The sequence below is a fragment of the Bos mutus genome, chromosome 9 (assembly GCF_027580195.1).
Source record: "Bos mutus isolate GX-2022 chromosome 9, NWIPB_WYAK_1.1, whole genome shotgun sequence".
Classification (NCBI taxonomy): Eukaryota; Metazoa; Chordata; class Mammalia; order Artiodactyla; family Bovidae; genus Bos; species Bos mutus.
This window is the reverse complement of record NC_091625.1, coordinates 38,334,990-38,357,550: the sequence shown is the minus strand read 5'-3', so window position 1 is coordinate 38,357,550 and position 22,561 is coordinate 38,334,990. Positions and strand designations below refer to the sequence as shown.

General features: G+C 41.2%; 1 protein-coding gene across 4 annotated transcripts in view; it reads right to left on the bottom strand.

The window, feature by feature from the left end:
• LAMA4 (laminin subunit alpha 4) overlaps nt 1-22,561 on the bottom strand; it is a 148,164-nt gene that overhangs the window by 83,416 nt on the left and 42,187 nt on the right. For all 4 annotated transcript variants that reach the window (XM_070376403.1, XM_005890204.3, XM_070376404.1 and 1 more), the window contains 2 exons: nt 12,927-13,051; nt 8,319-8,399 (listed from right to left, as the gene is read on the bottom strand). In XM_070376403.1, the coding sequence (XP_070232504.1) occupies nt 8,319-8,399; nt 12,927-13,051 (206 nt within the window). The remainder of the gene's footprint in view (nt 1-8,318; nt 8,400-12,926; nt 13,052-22,561) is intronic.

The window sequence follows — 22,561 nt, the reverse complement described above, 5'->3', positions numbered from 1 at the left end:
AGTGGGACTCCCAAGTTTATACTCTTTTCACTCCACAAGTATGGCATTAATGAGTCAACTAATTAACCCATTAATGATATAACAGGTGAGTAATTAAATGCTATCTGTTAATATGTCTAATTCCTGCCCTCTAAGAGTAAATTACAAAGGATACAGAAGGACCAGGAATTGGATTCAGAGTCAGCACTGGAGTCCAGGTACCCAGGACTGATGCACTTTTATTTGCTTCTGTAATTTCATTTCTAGTTATACTAATGACTTAATTCACTCAGAGAAAATAGAGCTGATAAATATACAATGCAAATGAAAAAACAGTGACATATGAACTTTGTCATTTCAGTCAGTGATCATATCATTTGGCAAGATGGGGGGAAAAAAGATATGCTTTTTGGAAAAAACATTTTGGTCAAAAAATTTTTTTTTGATGAAAAACTATTATTTGGGGAGTTTTTGTAGTGTTTTCCCTGTGCTCTGCTCTTTCTCCTTTGCTTCTCTTCCCAGGGCTACATTCTAGCCCTCATTGAATGCCTTTATCAAAGGTGCCAAAATTCCCAGCCCAGGTGGCACAGAAGCTTTTCTGAGGAGGACATGGCTCTATAGTCATTTGGGTTAAATTAAACAAAGAAAAAAAGTATCTGTTACACAGTAGGTACCAGATAAATGCTCTCCACTTCCCTACGAAAGACTGGGAACTAAAGCTAGGGAAATATAAGTAACCCATTCCAGGTCACAGGGCAAGAATCGAGAAATGGAGCAGCCAAGAGTAGGGCTTATGAGAAGAATTTTGTACAGATAACAGGTCTGACAGCTTATGTCAGAACATCATGAAAAACATGATGCCTGCATAAAGAATCAGACTAATTCACCAAATCATAATATGGTGTGTGTTCAGGCGCGTCTGACTCTTTGCGAGCCCATGGGTTGTAGCCCTCCAGGCTCCTCTGTCCCTGGGATATTCCCAGCAAGAATACATTTCCTACCCTAGGGGATCTTCCCAACCCACGGATTGAACCTGAGTCTCCTGCCCTGGCAGGCAGACTCTTCACCACTGCGCCATCTCGGAAGCCTGAATCATAATATAATCCTCAATAAATGTTAGCTTCCTCGTCCTTTTCATTATTTTTTTCTAAGTTCAAGGTCATTATCAAAATCATTGTCACCGTCATCATCATGGTCTCTGATGATATTATGTTTAGTCTTTCCTGTTAGATTTTCAGATTCCCTTAAATTTACTTTAATTTGCCCCATTTTTCTTTCCTGATCCTTAAGCAATAAGAGCCACCTAATAAATCCTCATATGGTTTCAGCATGTCTCTCAATCCCCCAAAGAGCTGAATGGATGAGGGTACACCGTTAAAGCTGCCACAAGAGACAATATGGACTACTTAGACATGGATATCATATATGTTGAGTAACTGAAAACTCTTCATTGAACAATGAGGGTCAATTGTGTGACCTTAGATTAAATCTCTTCAAGGATCTGAGTCTCAGGCCCCTCCATCTTTAAATAAAATGTACTACTTAGGAGCAGAGGGAAGGTCACTCTGAAGGAGAATGAGATTCAAAACTCCTGTCCATATGACTGTTCATTTTATAATTATTTGCATCAGAAGATAACTTACATCTGCAACCTCTATTCAATTCTGGGTCTTTGATTTTCCAGGCATGGGATGAGAAGTAGGGTATCAAATGGTGCAAGAAATGTCTGACTCTTGTCACTGCATGGAGTCTTTTTAAAGGAATAATAAAAGTTCTGGGATTTTTAGTAAAAAAAAGTTTTAAAGAAGCATTACTGAAACAAATGTAACTCAGTGCCTACAATATTCTAGATACTGTAATGGGGGAAGAATGAAGAGAGACATAAATAAGATACTACTGTTGAGAAGCTCACAGTTCAAAGAGATTTTTAAAAATTGTTTGACTTTGAACAAATGGCTTAACCTCTCTGTGTCTCACTTTCTTTTTCTGTAAATAAGGATGAAAATGGTATCTCATAGGATTTTTCTTTGAGGTTTAAATGTATCATTGCCTGCAAAGAAAGTGCTGACAACAGTACCTGGCATACAATAAGCACTAGTAAATATTACTGATTATTTTTACCATTATCACCATGATCATCATCTAAATGCAACAATATGTGGTTGCACCAGCTCTACAGCTGGTGTTAAGAGCAGCAGGTCCAGTATGGGGAGTTTAAATTATCAGGTGAGAAAGGGCTTTGGGAAGAGATAGGCAGGGCCCAGAGTAGGCTAAATAACTCGGACCTTACTGGGAAGACCAGCATGTTTGAGCTATTTTGCACAGTACTAAAGAGGCTCATGTCTTTCCTATTTTAGACCAGTGTTGCACAAACATGTATGTTGTATGCATCCTTGTGAAAAGGAAAACATTTATACAGACTATCTCTTCCAGTGTTTGCTTAAATCATCCTTAAATACTTCAAAAAGAAAACTAAGTGTAACTCTTTATGTCTATGACTCTTATATATCTTGAAAAACCAGAATAAATTTTCCAAATAAAACACAACAAAACTATAAAATGAATCAAATTAAAATTAGCAGCATAATTCAGGCAACAGATGATGTTGTTGCAACTGAATGACCATTTGCAATGTGAGATGGTAGAGGACTGTTGGACTGCAGCATGCATGATCTGCCCTGTGCTGTGTGAGGACTCAGTTCAGTTCAGCTCAGTTGCCCAGTCGTGTCCAACTCTTTGTGACCCCATGGACTGCAGTTTTCCAGGCTTCCCTGTCCATCACCAACTCCTGAAGCTTGCTCAAACTCATGTCCATCGAGTCGGTGATGCCATCCAACTATCTCATTCTCTGTCGTCCCCTTCTCCTCCCGCCTTCAATCTTTCCCAGCATCAGGGTCTTTTCCAATAAGTCAGTTCTTCGCATCAGGTGGCCAAAGTATTTGAGTTTCAGCTTCAGCATCAGTCCTTCCAATGAATATTCAGGACTGATTTCCTTTAGGATTGACTGGTTTGATCTCCCTGCAGTCCAAGGGACTCTCAAGGGTCTTCTCCAACACCACAGTTCAAAAGCATCAATTCTTTGGCGCTCAGCCTTCTTTATGGTCCAACTCTCACATCCATACATGACTACTGGAAAAACCATAGTTTTGACTATATGGAACTCTTTTGGCAAAGTAATGTCTCTGCTTTTTAATACACTGTCTGGCACCCCACTCCAGTACTCTTGCCTGGAAAATCCCATGGATGGAGGAGCCTAGTAGGCTGCAGTCCATGGGGTCGCTAAGAGTCAGACACGGCTGAGCGACTTCACTTTCACTTTTCACTTTCATGCATTGGACAAGGAAATGGCAACCCACTCCAGTGTTCTTGCCTGGAGAATCCCGGGGACAGGGGAGCCTGGTGGGCTGCCGTCTATGGGGTCGCACAGAGTCGGACATGACTGAAGTGACAGCAGCAGCAGCAGGCTGGTCATACCTTTTCTTCCAAGGAGCAAGCGTCTTTTAATTAAATGGCAGCAGTCACCATCTGCAGTGGTTTTGGAGCCCCCCAAAATAAAGTCTGTCACTGTTTTCATTGTCTCCCCATCTATTTGCCATGAAGTGATGGGACTGGATGCCATGATCTTAGTTTTCTGAATGTTGAGTTTTAAGCCAACTTTTTCACTCTCCTCTTCTACTTTCATCAAGACGCTCTTTAGTTCTTTGCTTTCTGCCATCAGGGTCATGTCATCTGTGTATCTGAGGTTATTGATATTTCTCCCAGCAATCTGATTCCAGCTTGTACTTCATCCAGCCTGGCATTTTGCCTGATGTAGTCTGCATATAAGTTAAATAAACATGGTGACAATATATATAGCCTTGACGTATTCCTTTCCTGATTTGGAACCAGTCTACTGTCCTATGTCCAGTTCTAACTGTTGCTTCTTGACCTGCATACAGAGTTCTCAGGAGGCAGGTAAGGTGGTCTGGTATTCCCATCTCTTGAAGAATTTTCCACAATTTGTTGTGATCCACACAGTCAAAGGTTTTGGCATAGTCAATAAAGAAGTAGATGTTTTCTGGAACTCTTTTGCTTTTTCTATGATCCAATGGATGTTGGCAATTTGATTTCTGGTTCCTCTGCCTTTTCTAAATCCAGCTTGAACACGTGGAAGTTCATGGTTCACATACTGTTGAAGCCTGGTTTGGAGAATTTTAAGCATTACTTTGCTAGCGTGTGAGATAAGTGCAATTGTGCGGTAGTTTGAGCATTCTTTGGCATGCCTTTCTTTTGGGACTGCAATGAAAACTGATCTTTTCCAGTCCTGTGGCCACTGCTAAGTTTTCCAAATTTGCTGGCATACTGAGTGCAGCACTTTAAGAGCATCTTTTTTTAGGACTTGAAATAGCTCAATTGGAATTCCATTACTTCCACTAGCTTTGTTCGTAGTGATGTTTTGTAAAGCCCATTTGACTTTGCATTCCAGGATGTCTGGCTCTAGGTGACTGATCACTCCATCATGGTTATCTGGGTCATTAAGATTTTTCTGTATACTTCTTTTGGTATTCTTGGCACCTCTTCTTATTATCTTCTGCTGTATGATGACTCAGTTTGCCTCAATGTCATGTCTTTGGACCTCCAGCTGTCTGTAATGTCTCACTGACACACCATCAGCCATGAGCTCTGAGGCAGATAGATCCTCCTCTATTATAACATGGTACTACAGAATGTATAGAACATGTTTCAGTGAACTTTTTTCCCCTCAGGATTATCACTGAAATAAAACACAAAATTAAGAAAAAACTCGCTGAGAACCCATGAACCTCCACAAATATTTCTGAGGACACCTGTGGCTCTTGGGTCCCAGTTTGGGAAGCACTATTTTATAGTTTGTGGGTGTGGTATCAAAGGTTGAAACAGAGCAGTAGTTCACAAGCCAGTGAGACGACTGCTGTGAGAACCCAACGGGGAGTCAAAATATGGGTCCCCAGCCTCACCTGAGAGGTCTCTTTTCAGTGGGGCACGGGGGGGTTTAGGCAGGGCCCAGGAATCCAAAGGTTTCCAGGAGATACATACACAAAGTCAGACTTGAAAACCACCTTTGATTAAAAGATCTCTAAGTGCAGAAACACCCAGTGCATTCTTGTTTGGACGAACGAGATAGCCATACAAACCAGCTACATATTTTGAAAAGATCTTGTGGGCGGATTTGAGTTTACAAATTAACTGAAAACATATTAGATGACGTTTAACTGGAAAAACTTAACAATCTGATGATTAAACTCAAAACAGAGACCCCCCTCCCCTCAGTTCCAGAGTCAAAGAAATCACAAGCAGCTGAGGCCACCTCCTGTGAGATGACCCAGCCCCTCCATGGGAAGGAAATCTTTCCTTCCACTACAGTTGTGAAGAGCCTCTGCTAGCCTTCTCTTTGGCGTTTCCTTTTCTCTGTCTGGCAATCAATGCTTTTGAGGTTTGTCTTCTCCCCTAGCTTTGACTTCATTGAGGACAAGAGACCATATCTTACCTCCACTCCACCACAATCTGTTTCCGTGGTCATTTCTATTTTGAGGAAGAGTTCCCTGGATTATCAGGTCAATTTTTAATGTAAAAGACCTCAGTACATTCTCTTTAAAAGAGCAGGGTGTAAGGAAGGATGGACAGGAAATATGAAGAAATTTGCTCTAACTGATCCTCCCCTAAAGCAGATGAAAGGTCTTGGAAGAGACGCTTACTTCCAGCACCCCTTTAGATGTAGCCTCCTGTCAAAGAGCATCTAGTCAACAGATTAACCATTTTTCTCCTCCACATCAGAAGTTCATCTAGCTCATTAATCATCGACGTTTAAAATAGGAGACTCTTAGGGAAGACATTTGGGAAAGGCAGAATGGGAGAAGAATACAAATGTTTAGCCCAAACTTTCCAAATCCTGGTTCACCTGCAAAATGATAAAATATGAGCACCTCTAGGGGTAGTTATGAGGCTGAGGGAGGACATAAGAGACAATCATAGTAAAGGCACCGTTTCTAGTTAAGGAAACTGAGATTTAGGGAAACAAGCCAACTGGTCCCAAGCACACATTATGCCAGTGGTGGAAACAGGACAACAGGCACAATGACTCACACTGTCACCAGTAATTATTATCGAGCATTTATTAAGTCCCATAGATTAAGTCCCATACTAAGAACTTCACAGTATTCCTCACACCAGTCTTATGAGGTGGGTATTTTTCATTTTTTGCCTTTCTAGAGATGTGGAAATTGCCACATAGAGATCAAATAACTTACCAGGAGAATCACAAAGGGATCACAAAGGAATCCAAAGCTGAGAGATGGACTCAGCCAGGCTGACACTACATCTCAGCACTTTACTTCCACCTCCCAAACTGGTGCTCTCCCCTCCATCCTATCAATCCAGGTCTAGCTAAGCAGCAGATCTCACTGAGCCGTGCTGATTAATGCCAGGTTCCAGGAGCCTCCAACGTGTGCCGGGGGATTTATTACCCACAGCTCCACGTCTGAGGGTACTTGCTGTCTTGTGCCAGGCCCCCACTGTCGCCGACAGAACCCTATCCACACCCCTGTGTGATTCTGTAGAACTGAGCCCTTGGGGACCAGATTACTTCACTTCTGGGGGAATGTGTGTTCGGTCAGCAGGACTCTAAGACTATTAATTCCCCTCTTAGGAGCCATCCAGCACCCATTAGCCAGGAATATTGCTCAATCCTTATCAGACTAAACTGAGTTTAACCTCAGACACTGATGAGAAACTCCATCCCTGGCTGATGAACAACCTCTCACATCCCTGAGGAGCCAGATAATGAGTAAATTGGATGGTTCACGTTCCTGGGCCCCCACATAAAGAAATACAGAATAAGCAAGTCACCAATAGTCATCAGCCGAAGGTCGTCTGATCATCTCTAGCGGTTCCCCTAAAGGATGACATTCACATGGTCTCTTAGCTTTCATGTTCCTCTTCCCTTACAGTAAAAAGGGGGAAAAATCCCACAACTCTTTAGCAAAAGAATTACCCATATTTTGCATATTTAACAATTACAATAACAATCTACTCAAAATAGAGATTTTCTACGTTCCATAGACACTGGCTTTTTCAAAAGAGTTCCAGAGCTACACTTTGAGACATGGAGGGTGTTTTCTTTGGATGTGAAACAGTAATTAAGGTTTACCTTTTGAACCCTAGGCTGAGTCTGTGAGCCCCACCCAGGGCAGTAGGCAGTGTGCTGTGTGAAGTGAGCGCCCCACGGCCGTGGGGATATGGAACTAGACATCTGACCGGTCCTTTCTGGCCCTTCCTTCCTTGTCCTGAGGACACCACGCCTCATTTTGCTGCCTAAACACATGGGAAGGCCGACGTTAATGGCATTTGTGTTAAAAATAAGAAGACCTCTCTGTGAGACTCTTTTAGTGAAAACCCTTTTAAATTAGAAACCTGTGAGCAGCTGAGGGAGGATGGGAAATATCTTGCCAGAAATCATTTGGTGGGAAGCCGTGCACTCTAGTTTGCCAAGTCCTTTCCTGTTTGAGCAAAGCCCAAAGCAACTTAAAAAAGTGTTAGGTATAAATACCAAAAAAGGCATTCAGAAAATCCAAATTCATGGAATTACTTTTCAGGAGAGGAAATGGTATAAAAAATAGGTTAAATAATAGGTTTGTGCCTTTTTCAATGTATCACTGTTAACTGACCAGTTAATAAAGGAATGCCTGAAGAAGTCTTTCTCTCTTTCTCCCTCTCTTTTGGACATTAATTACTGTACTACTAGTTCTCAGTGAGAGAGAGAGAGAAAGGACCGTTGCCAAAACCATCTCTTCAAAATACAGACATGCATTTTCCTCTTTCCTTACCCATTTATCCTGCGATGTAGCCATGGACGCCTAGGGAGCATTCTTTTTTTTTTTTTAAACTAATTAACTTACTTTTGACTCCACCGAGTCTTTGCTGCTGCTCGGGCTACTCTCTAGCTGTGGTGCACAGGCGTCTCACTGCAGTGGCTTCTGTTGTGGAGCACAGGCTCTAGACAGCACAGGTTTCAGTAGTTGTGGCACACGGATTTAGTTGCTCTGGGGCACGTGGGATCTTCCCCATCCAGGGACTGAACCCGTGGTCCCCTGCGTTGGCAGGCAGATTCGTATCCACTGGACCACCAGGGAAGTCCCTAGGGAGCATTCTTCTAGTTGTATCTACGGCATGGGGTTTGGGAAAGTTCCCCTAAAGGGTTCTGAAATGCTATCCGTCATTGCTTCTTAAGACCTATTGAATGAGAGCACGGCAGAACTGAGGAATGTAGGAAACAGGAAGTTTCCTTTTACCATCACAGAGCATAGGGGTATTCAGGAGCCTACCTTTCACAATTAGGCCCAGCATAGTTTTCTTTACAAATACACCGAACAGCTCCGTTTTTCCTATAGCAGGACTCTGCAAAACTAGAATTGAAAGAGAATATTAGAAGTCAATTCCATACATCACTGAAGAGGCTGTCTTAATTCTGATTAGATCATCTCTACGTTGGTCCCCCTCAAGGTCAAATGGGTGTGATCACTTGCTTCATTTAAATTAAATCTCCCTCCTTTTAGGAAAGCTTCGAGTATCAGGCTCAGACAGAAAGTGACACAGCACTGGTGACACCATTTCTGTCTACCTCATTTATTTTTCCATAGAGGCACTTCATTATTTTGACTTGAAACAGTGGGAATTTGTAGAACATCACGTATATCTGTGTGTGTGTGTGTGTGTATTTAATGCAAGTCTAAACCACATATTCCAAAGCTGGATATAAAATAAGCAAATTTTACCTGTGATTTTAGATTCATATGATAACTTTCTCTTTTTTCCGTCACTTTCTGTGACGTTAAAAGTTTTCCTCTTTTTTCCTGCATTAGCTCTCTTTCACTCTTCAACGTCATGAGCCAGTTCTAAACTATGCTTTATAATCTCCACAGAACTTTAATTTCTTTCATGTGTACCTTAAGGTTGGGAATAAAGGGTGCAGGGACTGGCTCAACTGACCAAAGTCACAAAGCAAGTACTCAAGTGAAAAATAGGACCCACAGTAAAAGGATTCTAGTCCATGAAACCCTCTCTCTTGATTCTTCTTCTTTTTTTGATAATAAAAAGTAGAGGACACAGAACAGAAAACAAACAAACATTGTTTCAGCAGAATAAATATTTGAATTATCAAGGCAGGGAAATGGAGTATTACTCTATACATTTTGAAAATTCTACGTTGACAGGAATCTATCCCTATGAGGATGGTATACAAAATTTTAAAGACTTTTAAATTAGTTTTGGCTTAGGTAGTGTACAATCCATGGAGCGTGACCTGCTGTTCTCACATTTCTGCATGTATCAGCAAAGACCTAATGGTCTTCGGAGGAAAGCAAATGGATATGTTTGCTTTGTGTGAATACATTTATAAAATCAATCAGAAAACAACATGTGCTTCTCAGTAAAAGGCAGTACACACAATTTATTTTCTCTAGCAGTTTGGTTAAAAACACTCCAATGAATTACATTTCTTTGGCATTTATCCTTTATTTTTCTTGTTCTTATTCCTCAGCCTCTTTAAAGAAACACCATCAGTTAAGCGTCCAGAACATGCATATTTCTTTGAAGATGTTCCACCCAGTGGCCCACCCATGGCCTGAAGGAATGAAATATCTGCCTGGAGTTATCTTCTTTGAGCTAACGTCCTACTGTTACGAACAGATGACATTTTCCTTACTTGGAGCAATTAGTAGACATGGAGGATGTTTGGCCAAACCCCAAATAAATAACTGAGCTCTGTGTAAATGCACCCTGGGAACAGCTATGTGACCACTGGTCTTGGTGGAGGGAGACGCAGGGGCAGTAGGGCCATCGAGAGCTCCTTTTTTGGTTTTTCATCAGCATTAACTGTTTACATTTTGCTTAGGCTAAAGTCTGTTTGGCGCTAGGGAAATGAAATCACTGCGCCTTTCTCAGGCCACACTAACAACCATGGTGTTCTTTCCAAGTGGAAGGGAGTCGTGCTTTTGAAAAACCCTCAGGGAACTTAAAGGAAAACAGACTCAGCACTGTTTGTTTGCAAAACTCCCTCAAGCATCACTTTCTTGCTTTCAGATGTGGCTCTTGTAACTGGGGATCCAAATCCTGGGTCTGTAGGCTCAACTAGTGTATCTTTCTAACAGAACTGAGATTCCACACATGGTGCCTTTCTGAAAGCTCAAATAAAAGTCCTGGCACTTTAATTTTTATAGAAAGCAGCAATATGAATTTTAAGAAAAGCTGAAAGAGGCAGTGGGGAGTCTGATTTTATACGATATTTGATTAGTATTTGAGATTAGTTAACTCAGTCAATAATAAGGCCAGATCAAAGACTAGCACTTTATAGGATCCAGGCCAATTTGTCCTATTCTATGACTGCAGACTACTCCCAGCTTTTTGGAGCCAGTTTTCTCCCCGAAGGGATTCAGGAAATAGAACTGTTGCCACTACAGAGAAAGCAGATCTCTCCTACCCTTCCCCATTCCTCCATACTCTCACATATGTTCTTTACTTACAGCTTGTATATTTTTGCTTTTGTGTTAATTTTCAACAGGTTTTTTCATCTCGAATCTGTCCTCTAGAAACTTCAGCTTTTGTATCTATGAATATCTGTGAATATGTACCTAACTGTACAATCCATTCCCTAAGTCCCTCAATTGCTCTTTTGAACTCAGATCTACACACACAAGCAGAGAAAGAACATGGGTGGAAATGGTATTTCTTGGTGCCTATGGAACTACCTCTGTTTTCTCTTTTAAGACATGAAGCTCATTACCCGACTGGCAAGTTTCTGCTTATTTTATTTAAAAGCATTAACAATCTTCAAAAGAGCTTCTTGAGGAACTAAGACACTGGATAATCTGTCTCATAGATAAAGAGGTCATATGCTTTAGAAGCGTCAAAATACTGTTGTAATCTGATCTATTTTAAGGAAGGCAGGAGTTTTTGACCATTCTATTCACAACTGTGACCAACAACCAGTACGTGATTGGCACGAAATAAGTGCCTGATTAATATTGATTTTACGTAGATAAGACTTCTCAGCCAATGAGGTTCCAGAAGCCTCATATCTCAAAGCATTAATGTCACATAATTTAGATAAGTAACTGTTGTATGTATGGTGCAAAAAAGTACAAAAGTCAGACAACACAATGAAGAATTTGGGATTACCTTTCTAATTCATCTGTTAATTTCTAAAGAAACTGCAGCTCTAATCTTATAAACCTGCTTTGAGCAGATGATGCTATATAACAACTTTGTTCATGTAGGAGAATGAGTGAAACTTATTAGAAAGTTGGAGGTAAATATATTAAACAAAATAACTACACCACGGTAAGGGAACGGCACATTGAACACACCATCAGATATGGTTAAGACTCATGCTTGAGAGCAGAATATTAATGAACAATTAAATAATATATCTTGATGAAGCAAAGGGAGCTCATAAATCAGGACATGCTTGAATAAAAATAACAGAACAGTGTTTGAGTTTTCCACTCCCACTCTCAGAACCATCCATTCTGTATATGTTATTAATACCACTGAACAGGAAAAGTTACAAAGCAAGGGCTAAGGCAGTTTAATGGTTTCTAAAGAAAGATGGGACTGTAAAGCTTTTGACTTCTTCACTGCCTGCCAGACTCATCAGAGGCTCTGAACAAATCACAAGCTATGAGGTGAAATGTTAGGTGACACTGGTGTTCAATAAAGGGGAAAACAGGGGGAAACTTGGCTGTCATCTCTTTTCTCTTTATAAGAAAGTGTGTGGGATGATATTACTTATGTGTGGAATGGAACAAATGACACAAATGAACTTAGCTATGGGACAGAAACTGATTCACAGACATAGGGACAGACTGGCGGTCGTCAGGTGGCTGGAGAGGGGTGGGAGAGGGACGGGTTGGGAGTCTGGGGTTAGCTGATGCGAACTATTATATACAGGGTGGATAAACACCAAGATCCTATTAAATAGCACAGGGAACTATCTTCAATATCCTGTCTTAAGCCATAATAAAAAAGAAAACAAGAGACAGAGAGAGAGAGTGTGTGTGTGTGTGTGTGTGTGTGTGTGTGAGACAGAGAGAGACAGAGAGAGTGTGTGTGTATGTAAGGCATTCAGGACTTTTTCTAGTTACTTTATATGCATTATTTAATCTTTACAACAACTATCAAGGAAATATTACATCCAAATAATCAGAAGAGCACCTGATACAGAGTATGCAAAATGTTGGAAAACTAAATACCATTACATCATTTTAATTCTACATTACATTCTACATTTTTAAGCCAATAAAATAGCCAGTCCTGACTTGACTACTGGATTTATACATATATGTGCCTGAAAAGAATTCCATTATTTCCACTAAGATGTATGCATATTGTCTTTAACTTCTCATTCAGGAAACACAGCCAGAAGTGAAAATTCATCTTCTCAGAAATCTTCTATGTGCTGACTGGTCTAAAGCATTCTGTTTATCTATGCTCTATTTCTAACTGAAAATCCACTTAGCTGCCACATGTAGAAAAGGTCTGCTCTGTGAGTTGGAAGAAACTACTACTGCTGAAAACACTGAATTATAATTGTGTTGGTATCACCATTTGCAATCTCTCTAGGTTAAGGGATAGCAGAGAAAAAATGAGACTAGCCTTGCTTATAAAGCTTGGGAAACTTCACTGTGTCTGTGATGTGTCCTGCAACCCACCCCCAGTATTTAGGGCACAGAGTCATCACCTATACTGCAAGTGTTTAAGTTTTCCTGAAAGTGGATTCGGGCTAGAAAACTTTCCTGTACTTTTTCCAATCTCATGACAACAGGAGATACTCAATTTTGATTGTACAAAAACCCTAGAACTCTATATAGGGAGAAGAAAGAAAAGAAAAACAAAGGGGATAAGCAGTAGAAAAGGCTATTTCCTTTAAGACTTACTTGGCAACATGAGGCAGGGGGCAGGGGCATGGCTGGCAGAACCGGGGGGGCCCCCTGATGGCATCTCCAATATAACCATCTAGACATTTCTCACAGTGCTCGCCTGTTGTGTTCCGCTGGCAGTGCTATGAGACAAAAAGATAAGAAAATTGACAAGGGCACACAAGAAATTTTATACACAGCAAATGTGGGAATCAAGCAGTATTTCAAGCAAAAGGGATATCGGGCCTGACAGAACAGATGGTGTATAATGATACTTACCGGTCAGCACAGAGGAGCTATGCTGGGCCCAGTGGATGCTACAAAGTGTGTGAACCATGGGGAACACTTCTGCGCGTGCGCTGGCAGCCTGGGGGCGCTCTTCAGAGTTGGTGTGAAGAGCAGATTATTAGCCATTCATTTCAATTCAGAATGATGATCAGAATGATCAAGCTCTGAATATCCTAGAAGCATCAGTTTACTGACTAGGAATAAATATGAAATGAAAAAAAAAATCCCCTCCTGATAAACACTGGGGGAACATTTTAAGAATTTATGAGCTCAGAAGAATAAAATGTGTTCAAGTAAAGTATAAATGGACTAGAAGGTAGATAAAGAATATTCAGCTAATGGGCTGGTATCTGCGTAATGATATATGAGAAATAGTAAGCTGGTTTATTGTGTGATTCTTCCATTTATGGTGGGGATAATTGGAGGAAAAGCTCACAACAGTTGATTCTTCTGCCTAGAATGCCTGTTTATCATTCAAGATCTGCACCAGGCCTTTGAGAGCTTCAGGATTCCTTCCTGATGACCCCTCCTTGATCCTTCCCTCCTTCTCTACACACATTATCATCAGCTCCGAGCCTCGGGTGGCAAAGTGGTAAAGAACCCACCGCCAATACAAGAGACACAGGAGACGCGGGTTCAATTACTGGGTCGGAAAGATCCCCTGGAGTAAGAAACAGCAACCTGCTCCAGTATTCTTGCCTGGGAAATCCCATGGGCAAAGGAGCCTGAAGGGCTACAGTGCATAGGGCTGCAAAGAGTTGGACGCAACTGAGCAGGCAGGGACACCCAGCCTCAGCAGTGCTTCCCCTACATGTCTCTCAGCGTTGCACTGCCATCAGCTTCAATGGAGCGGTACTCAGCAGCTGTTTGTTGAACTGGTGGATTAATTTCTCACTAGTCCTCTGTAAGAGGCAGTGATGCAGGTCTACTGGTATTTTCTCCAACTGGACTAGACTAGATCACACAGGGCAACGCCAGTAGCATGATGATGTTTTCATCTTTATATTCACCAGAGTGTATAAAGTTTGAATAGGCTTTTCAGTGAAAAACTGTATTACTAGAATTAGAACACCACTGAAGAGACACCCTACTGTTTGAGCAATTCCCCTGGTAACACCTATGCACCAGAACTTTAACAGTTAACTTTTTTCAAACAGGGCTCTGTGGAGGAATCTTGGGGAAGGCAAGATGGAGGGACTGAGAACTTAACTTTGAGCTCTTTATTTTGTCTCTACATTCTATGTTGAGGTTCAAAATAAAATAATAGTGAAGTCCTGCTCTAAACATTTTATGTGAATTAACTAATTTAGTTTTCATAATAATAATTTCATAATAATAATATGAATAATTTCATAATAATAATTTAATAATAATTCTAAAAATAATTCTATTTTTTTCACACTTTACAAAATGAATAGAGATACAAGGAGGTTAAGCAAATTGCCCAGTGTTACACAGATGGTAGGTGTGTCTCAAAAGTGAGATTTCAGCTCAGGCAATCTGGCTCTAGAAGTTAGGCTGGAAATTCCCGTATTATACTGCTTCTCCAGTGTGTTGGAGAAAAGGTTCCTTTCCCAAAAGAGTCATAAAATGACTGCACTGGAAAGTGTCATACTGTTTCGCTAACAGTTTGGACTTCAAGCGCCACACACTAGACAGTGGGCCACAGCTATCATGGTTGAATGGTCTTTAGCCAATTGATCAGCCATTAGACATGGCCATTAGCCACCTTTGACTGTTGATTAGTTTGGGGAGTGAGCTCCGCCCATGGCAAAGGTCATGAAGGAGGCTTGGCATACGCAAAGGTGGGATCAAGCCTCAGGAGTCTCCCTGGAAATTCTCGAGCATCTACCCCCAAAACCAGAGTCTGCCTACTTTCTGCTTTGTGCTTTCACCTACACCTCTGACTTTATGGGGGGCTGTCCCCCACTACCTCTCTCTGAAACAAGAGTTAGCTTACAGCTCCAGTTAATAATTCCTGGGTGTGACAGTGTTTCAATCTGCAAACTCCTTTGGAAATCCTCTAGCCTGCCTGAATAGGTTTTTCAGGCCACATAATGATTGCTCAGAGCCTCCCAACTGTGAGAGGCATGAGATGTTCTAAACTGTCTAAATACAGATTCCTTTGAGCAGTTAAAAGATTGATTAGAAATTGTATTGGTGAAGGGTTTTTCACTTGTTGGGCCAATGTTTGCTGCTAAGTCTCCATATCCCTTACCTGCTGTGTCCCTGGCAGTGTATTGATTAATATAATTGGTGTAAATAGTAGCTTTAATGTTTGTAGCCTGGGACCCTTGAGGTAATTCTTTTTCTTGTTATAGCCCACCACACCTTTGCTCTGTAGGAATGCAACTTTATCTAATGCTTTTGGAGGGTAGCACTTGACTTATCACCTTTAGAGAAAAATAAGTTTTCTGAAGAAAGGGTCTTAAAATGTTAACAGGCCTCCGGGCCAGAAGATGATGCAAATCACCTAAACTTTTGCATATGATAAGTCTGCAGCAAGAAAGCCTGGCTTACTGCATGACTCTACCCCTTCCCCCATTATCCTCTATGCATAATTTAAGGTATAAAAACTACTTTGGAAAATAAAGTGCGCGCCTTGTTCACCGAAACTTGGTCTCCCCATGTAGTTCTTTCTCTCACCTTCTGGCTGAATTATTCAGCCTCTTTTCTCCACTGAATTTCCTCACTGAGCTATCCTTATTTCAGCCTCTTTTCTTCACTGAATTTTCTTGCTGAGCTATCCTTATTCTATTACTCTTTATGTCCTTAATTAACGTTTAATTAAGCAGTTGTTTCCTGATCCTCGCCGACGCCGTCCCCGCTTTGAATTCCCTGGATCCACGGGGGCTGGACCCCGGCAGATTAGAATTATGTTAACAGAATAGGATTAAGAGGCTAGTTCAGGACACCTGACAGATGAGAAACTGAAAAAATAGAGTGTGATGTGCAGACAACAAGATGTTAACACATTTTCCTCACTGTTCTTAACACTGCATCACATGCTGAGTGAATCTTCAGCAAATATTTGTTGAAAAGAAAGAGGAAGGCCAAACTGGGAAAGGGTGAATTAGTATCTGGAGCAAGTAAAGGAAATTAACCCACACCCAGAGCCAGCTCAAAATTGGTGGCAGTCTCTTATCCCAGGGAAAACCAATGAGCCCTGTCCAACTACCCAGAATTTAAGTCATAAGCAGGGCTTCCTAGGTGGCACTAGTGGTAAAGAACCTGCCTGCCAATGCAGGAAATGTAAGAGACGTGGGTTCGATCCCTGGGTTGGGAAGATCCCTCTGGAGGGGGCCATGGCAACACATTCCAGTATTCTTGCTGGGACAATCTCAAGGACAGAGGAGCCTGGCAGGCTGTAGTCCACGGGATCACAAAGAACTGGGCATGACTGAAGTGACCTAGCATGCAGCACAAGCCATAAGCAATCTGGCAGGGCTACTCTAGAGTGGGCTCAAACTAGTCCGAGTCCTTGTTGGACAGATGAAAGCCATCTGTGCAGAAGAAAACAGGACTGTTGTAAGATGTCAGACCATTCTTTGCGACTCCATGGGTGCTTTGGCTTCCTTGTCAGGGCCCTATTTCTGCCATGGCAGCCACAGGGAGCAACTACCCTCAAGGGAAAAGCCTCCAAATCACTATGACCTCTGAGTGCTCAGAGTGCAAACACTGACTTTAGACATCTGCCTTCTTTTGAAGAGCTAACTATGAAATTTCCTAAAAGGTAAATGAAGTACATTCTGTGATATTGGCAGGGACAGGGCCGGCAGCAGGGAGAATTCCCTAGCTCTTCCGGTTCTAGATGACTGAACTTGAACAACTCAGTTGACTTTTCTAGGTCTCTATTCTCTGTCTGTAAAACAAACATCTAGCCGAGACAGTATACAATGTTTCTTAAATCTTTTACTCCGAGACTGCAAATATCCTTTACCTTCATTGTTCTGCCATTTACAAACCAGAAAGGAGGAAAAAAAAAGAAAAACCAGAAAGGAAAAAAATGGCAATCAGTTCAGTTCAGTCGCTCAGTTGTGTCTGACTCTTTGCGACCCCATGAATCGCAGCACGCCAGGCCTCCCTGTCCATCACCAACTCCTGGAGTTCACTCAGACTCATGTCCATCGAGTCAGTGATGCCATCCAGCCATCTCATTCTCTGTCGTCCCCTTCTCCTCCTGCCCCCGATCCCTCCCAGCATCAGAGTCTTTTCCAATGAGTCAACTCTTTGCATGAGGTGGCCAAAGTACTGGAGTTTCAGCTTTAGCATCATTAAAAAATTACAATAATAAATAGTATATTGTTGTTGGGAAAATTTTTAAAAATTTAATTTTTTAATGAAACTGACCTCACTTAAAAATGAAAAAAGCATTCTGAATCTTTGGCCAATGGTTAAGAAAGCTATGTCTGGAAATCAATCGCAGATTAGGTGTCAGGAATGACATCTGGGCACCAGCTGTGTCTCCTTCATGTGAGAAATGGAGTCTCTAGACACCTGGGCCACAGCACCAATATAAGGTGAAAAGAAAGCCTAAAAGGATCAGGTTAGTGGCTGGTCAGATGCTTCATGAGTCACTGTAGTCTGTCTAGACTTGTGGTTCTCAAAATATGTCCAGGGAGATGGCAGTGAGAAGCTCACTGAGGCTGGAATAGAAATCCTTGAAGGATTTTAGAAAAGGGGGATGCCTTGATTAAGTTGTTTATAAAAAATATCTCCATTGCTAGTGAGGAAGACAGATTACGGAAGGAGAGTCTGGAGCAGGGCATCATGAGTAGTTGGGAAGGTGTACTGGTCGTCAGGGAGGGATGCTGCAGGCATGAATTAACACAGTAGGAGGGTACAGAACAGAGGAGGCTCTCTCCTAGGTTGAACTAGTAGGATTTGGTGTTCAGCTAAACGTCGGTGAAGAGAAAAAGGAAGTTGATGAAGCACAAAGGACATCTAAGTATGGAGGATTGGCAGAATGGTGCTGTCATTAACTGAGGTGGGGAATACGAAAAGAGAGGCATGTTCAGGGTTGGAAGAAGGAAAAACAACATATAGAGAACTTATTACCTGTCTTGGTTCTCATCATATTATTATGCTAGAGGCACAAAGCACCAGGGGACTCCACTGAGCTAGCCATCCTTAGAATCCTTTGCACATGTAATTTTATGACTTTATTTCAAAACTTTAGCTAGCAAGGAAATAAATCACTATTTGCAAAATGTGGGCTTTTCCAAGCTTGCAACAGATTGGAAAATTGTCAAGATTTTAATGTAAGAATTATGCTCTCGATTTAGATACTGATTTTATGCTAAGTCCAAGTCGCTTCAGTCGTGTCCAACTCTGTGTGACCCCATAGACAGCAGCCCACCAGGCTTCCCCGTCCCTGGGATTCTCCAGGCAAGAACACTGGAGTGGGTTGCCATTTCCTACTCCAATGCATGAAAGTGAAAAGTGAAAGTGAAGTCGCTCAGTCGTGTCCGACTCTTCGAGACCCCATGGACTGCAGCCTACCAGGCTCCTCCGTCCATGGGACTTTCCAGGCAAGAGTACTGGAGTCGGGTAAAAAAAAAAGTTCCCTATTACTCAGTTTCTTCTTTCTCTTTGATACCTAATGAGGGTGTTGGTTTACCGATTACAAATGTATAGTCTTAAAGGGACTTAGATTGGTTGATTTTGGCTTTACACACATAAAGGAGAGTTTGAAAGATGCTACAGAAATTAGAGATGTAAAATTTTTGCTTTCCTGAATTAGGTTTTAATTAGGCTTTGGGAGTAATAAAAAATTCATTAGCCTTAAATATGTTGAATTACTTCCCTTTCTCCATTGTGCTTAGGGTGAGGTAGAAGTTAATCTGAACATCAATCTTTTTCATTATAAAATTATTACAGACAGTTGTAGAACACTTGGGCAGGTATACTATAAAGGGAAAAGAAGAAAATAAAAATCCATTCACATTTCCACCAGCCAGATATGAACACTTAACAGCTTGATGGTTTTCTCTCTAGGTTTCAATTATGTTTTTGTGGTTGAGTGGTTTCAAATCTATTTTCATTCAAATTTAGCTTTTTTTTTTCCCCTGAAATTCTGGCACAGACCTTGAAATTTCCTTATCTTTTTTTTTTAATTGTTACTGAGCAAGTGGGGGTTTCTGCATATATTTCTGAAGCTCCCATGGTCCTCTTACTTTGAATTTCATTACATTGGTCACATCCACAGTCATTTTCAACTAGTGTTCTGCCCTACAGCCCTTCAGTCCACACAGTGGAGGCCACTTAACCCAGATCCTAGAATAGTATCAGGCAGATAAGTGGTACTCAAAAAATGCTTATTTGTTAAGTGGATAAATGAAATCAACAGATCAATTCTAGTCAAAAGAATCTAAGGAACCCCATGCAAGTAGTGAATTTCAAGTCAGATTTTCTCCACCCTAGTTCTGGTCAGTGGGCTCCATGCTTTCTGCTAATGATGAAGCACCGGTTCTTTAGGTGGTAACTGGCCTTAGTCATGACCTCTTCCTGGTTCTCTGTACCTAGCCTCTAGAACTGGGATAAAGTATGGGTTATCAGTGACCAGGCATTCCCATCACTAGCCATCTGTCTGCTTTATTTCTACACCTTAATTCCTTTCTCATGCCTCTCTCAGGTGCTTTCCTAGAGAATTTGCCATGCCCACTGGAGCTGCCTGGCCTCTGGGGCTCTGCCTAGCTGATTCTGCTGAAACCCCAATGCACCAAAATTCTGATAAGATGCAGGGTGCCCTTTGAAAGACCATCAATACATATTGGATTTCGTTAGTTAAGCCACTTTTCATTTGGCCACCTTTCTGCATTTGAAGAATTGCCAATCCTTTTGTAAAGAAATCTCTTAAGTTTTTTGGTATGTCTAAACGGTAGCATAACTTTGTCTACTCTCTGTATTTTATTGTCAAATGGCTTAGTCTCTTAAAATCAGTTTGTAAAATACAAGGTTAAATTGAAACTGAACATGGGAATGGAGGGAGAATTAAAAACAAATAGGGGAAGACAAGACAGGCATTATAAGCCTTCAAAATAAAATGAAACAAAAAAAGCCGTTTATTTTTGGTTGCTTATGAAAGGTGGGTCAGGCAAACTGTAAGAACTGACTGAAACTCTGGTGCCCAGAGTGAGCTGCCAGGTGTTAGGTGGAGCTGAGAATGAGCTGGGGTTACAGCTCCAACGGGGCAGGAGCTGAGAAGCTGGCCCTGCTTGACCAGCAAACTGGAACAAGGATGACAAAGGAAACAGAAAAATATGAGTTTGATTCCAATGTGCCACCACAGACAATGTATTTGCCAACTAGGTAACAACATATTCTTTTTATATTGGCAAGCCTCTTCTGCTTCCTCACTTACATTTAGTGTTAGTCACTCAGTCGTGTCCAGCTCTTTGCAACCCCACGGTCTGCAGCCTGCCAGGCTCCTGTTCATGAAATTCTCCAGGCAAGAATACTAGAGTGGGTCGCCACTTCCTTCTCCAGGGGATCTTCCTGACCCAGGGATTGAACCCGGTCTCCTGCATTGCGGGCAGGTTCTTTACAATCTCAGTCACCTGGGAAGCCCATCATCTAGTCTTACTTACCTAAATTAAATTTACAGGAATATAGACACATGTTTAGTTCTTGGAGATAAGATTGTGGGTGATTTTTCACTCTGAATTCCATGTATAGTATATACCTGTGTGTTTTTTTTTTTTCCTTTGAGCATATATTAATCGGGGAAAAGACACTTCCCTCTAGGTAGAGTGAGGTGGAGGGACCAGTTTTAGGATAAGTAAGATGGCTTTTTTTTTTTATGTTCCATCTTGGAACAAAGTAATTTCAGGAGGATTGGCAACTGACCTGAGTGTGTTTATAAACGTTTATACCCAAGTCCATCCCCAAACTTTTATCAGAACCTTGTATGCCCCAGGAACGATGAAGGAATCACATGATGACCGCCCCCTTTGGAAGTTCAAGTCCAGGTCGAAGATAAAACCATGATAGCTCCTTTCTTGACAAGGTCATTGTAAGGAAGAGTAGTTTTATCATAGCTCTCCACAGGCATAACAGGAGATTTTTTCCCCCTTTATTTCAGTCTTCCATCTTACTGACTGCCTAAAAGCAGCTGATGGGCTGGCCAGTCCCCATTGTCTTACACTTAAATAAACCAGATAAGGAAGAGCCCTTAATTGGTCAAATTATCAGAGATGTACATTATTAGTTCAAGTGCATTCATGGGATTCTCTTTTCAAATGTCACTGGGATTAAAATAACAGGAAACCGGAGATGGAAGCATTAGAAAGGGGTCGATTTGGCAGCTGCATGTGCCTACACTGCTACAGAGGACATCCTGGAGGTAATGGTTATTTAAGAAGATGGGGGAAGGGGAAAATAGAAACAGCAGGACTAAACAAACACTACAATGCATTAGCAACCTTTAGTGTTTGCCACTTACTTCTGTCCCTAGAAAAATGTGAATTGTTAGTTTTAAAATAAATGGAAATGTTCTAATTTGCATCTTAATGGAATGTGCGGGTAAAACAACACCTTCATGTACACACCATGAAGATCACTTATAATCAAAACCATCTGCCTAATGCCATCAATTATGCTAATTTTGAGGTAGATAGGTGTATTTAAGTATTCTTGCAGTTTCCAGTTTATGCAAAAATATTCTTGCATTTTGAAAAGCTTCTTTTGCCTCCTGGGAACTAGAAGAATCCACTTCTGCTATGTAGTATATAGCTCATGAAGGAAAACATGATCTTAGAGTGTAAGTCTTTAAAAATGCCTCCTACGACTTCTACTGAAGTCACTTCTGGTAAATATTTCAATCCCCATTTTCACTAGGTTTTCAATCCATTCAGTGAAAATGGGAAATACATAGCAAGCACTTTTGCTAAAAGGTTTCTCAGTCTCCTTCATAAATCTCTATCATGTTTCACTGTCTACTAGAAAATTCATTTCAGTTAAGGGGGAAAAAGTCTCTGGAGGGGGGCTTGATTACAGAGTTACAAAGACCACAATGCCAAAGTTTTCATTTTTATTAGCTATTTGGTTCAAATTTTTTTTTTTTAATGAAATTTTGATCTATAGACCTGACTATCTTAAGTTATAAAATAGGCTATGAAACAACTGTTTTATTCTCCGGGTTTATGTGGAGTGAAGCCAAACATATGGCAAACTATACTATTACAGAGGAATTTGGATGGATGGTTTCCTCCTCTGTGTATTATTTTTCAGGTCCATCCCCAGTGGCTGATAGCTGGAAATCAGCTGCCGAAAGTGGTGGGGCAGTTACCACCAGGGCCAGGGGCACATTCACAGATACACCTTGGTGGCCACTTACAATCATAAGCAGTTTATATGAGGTGTTT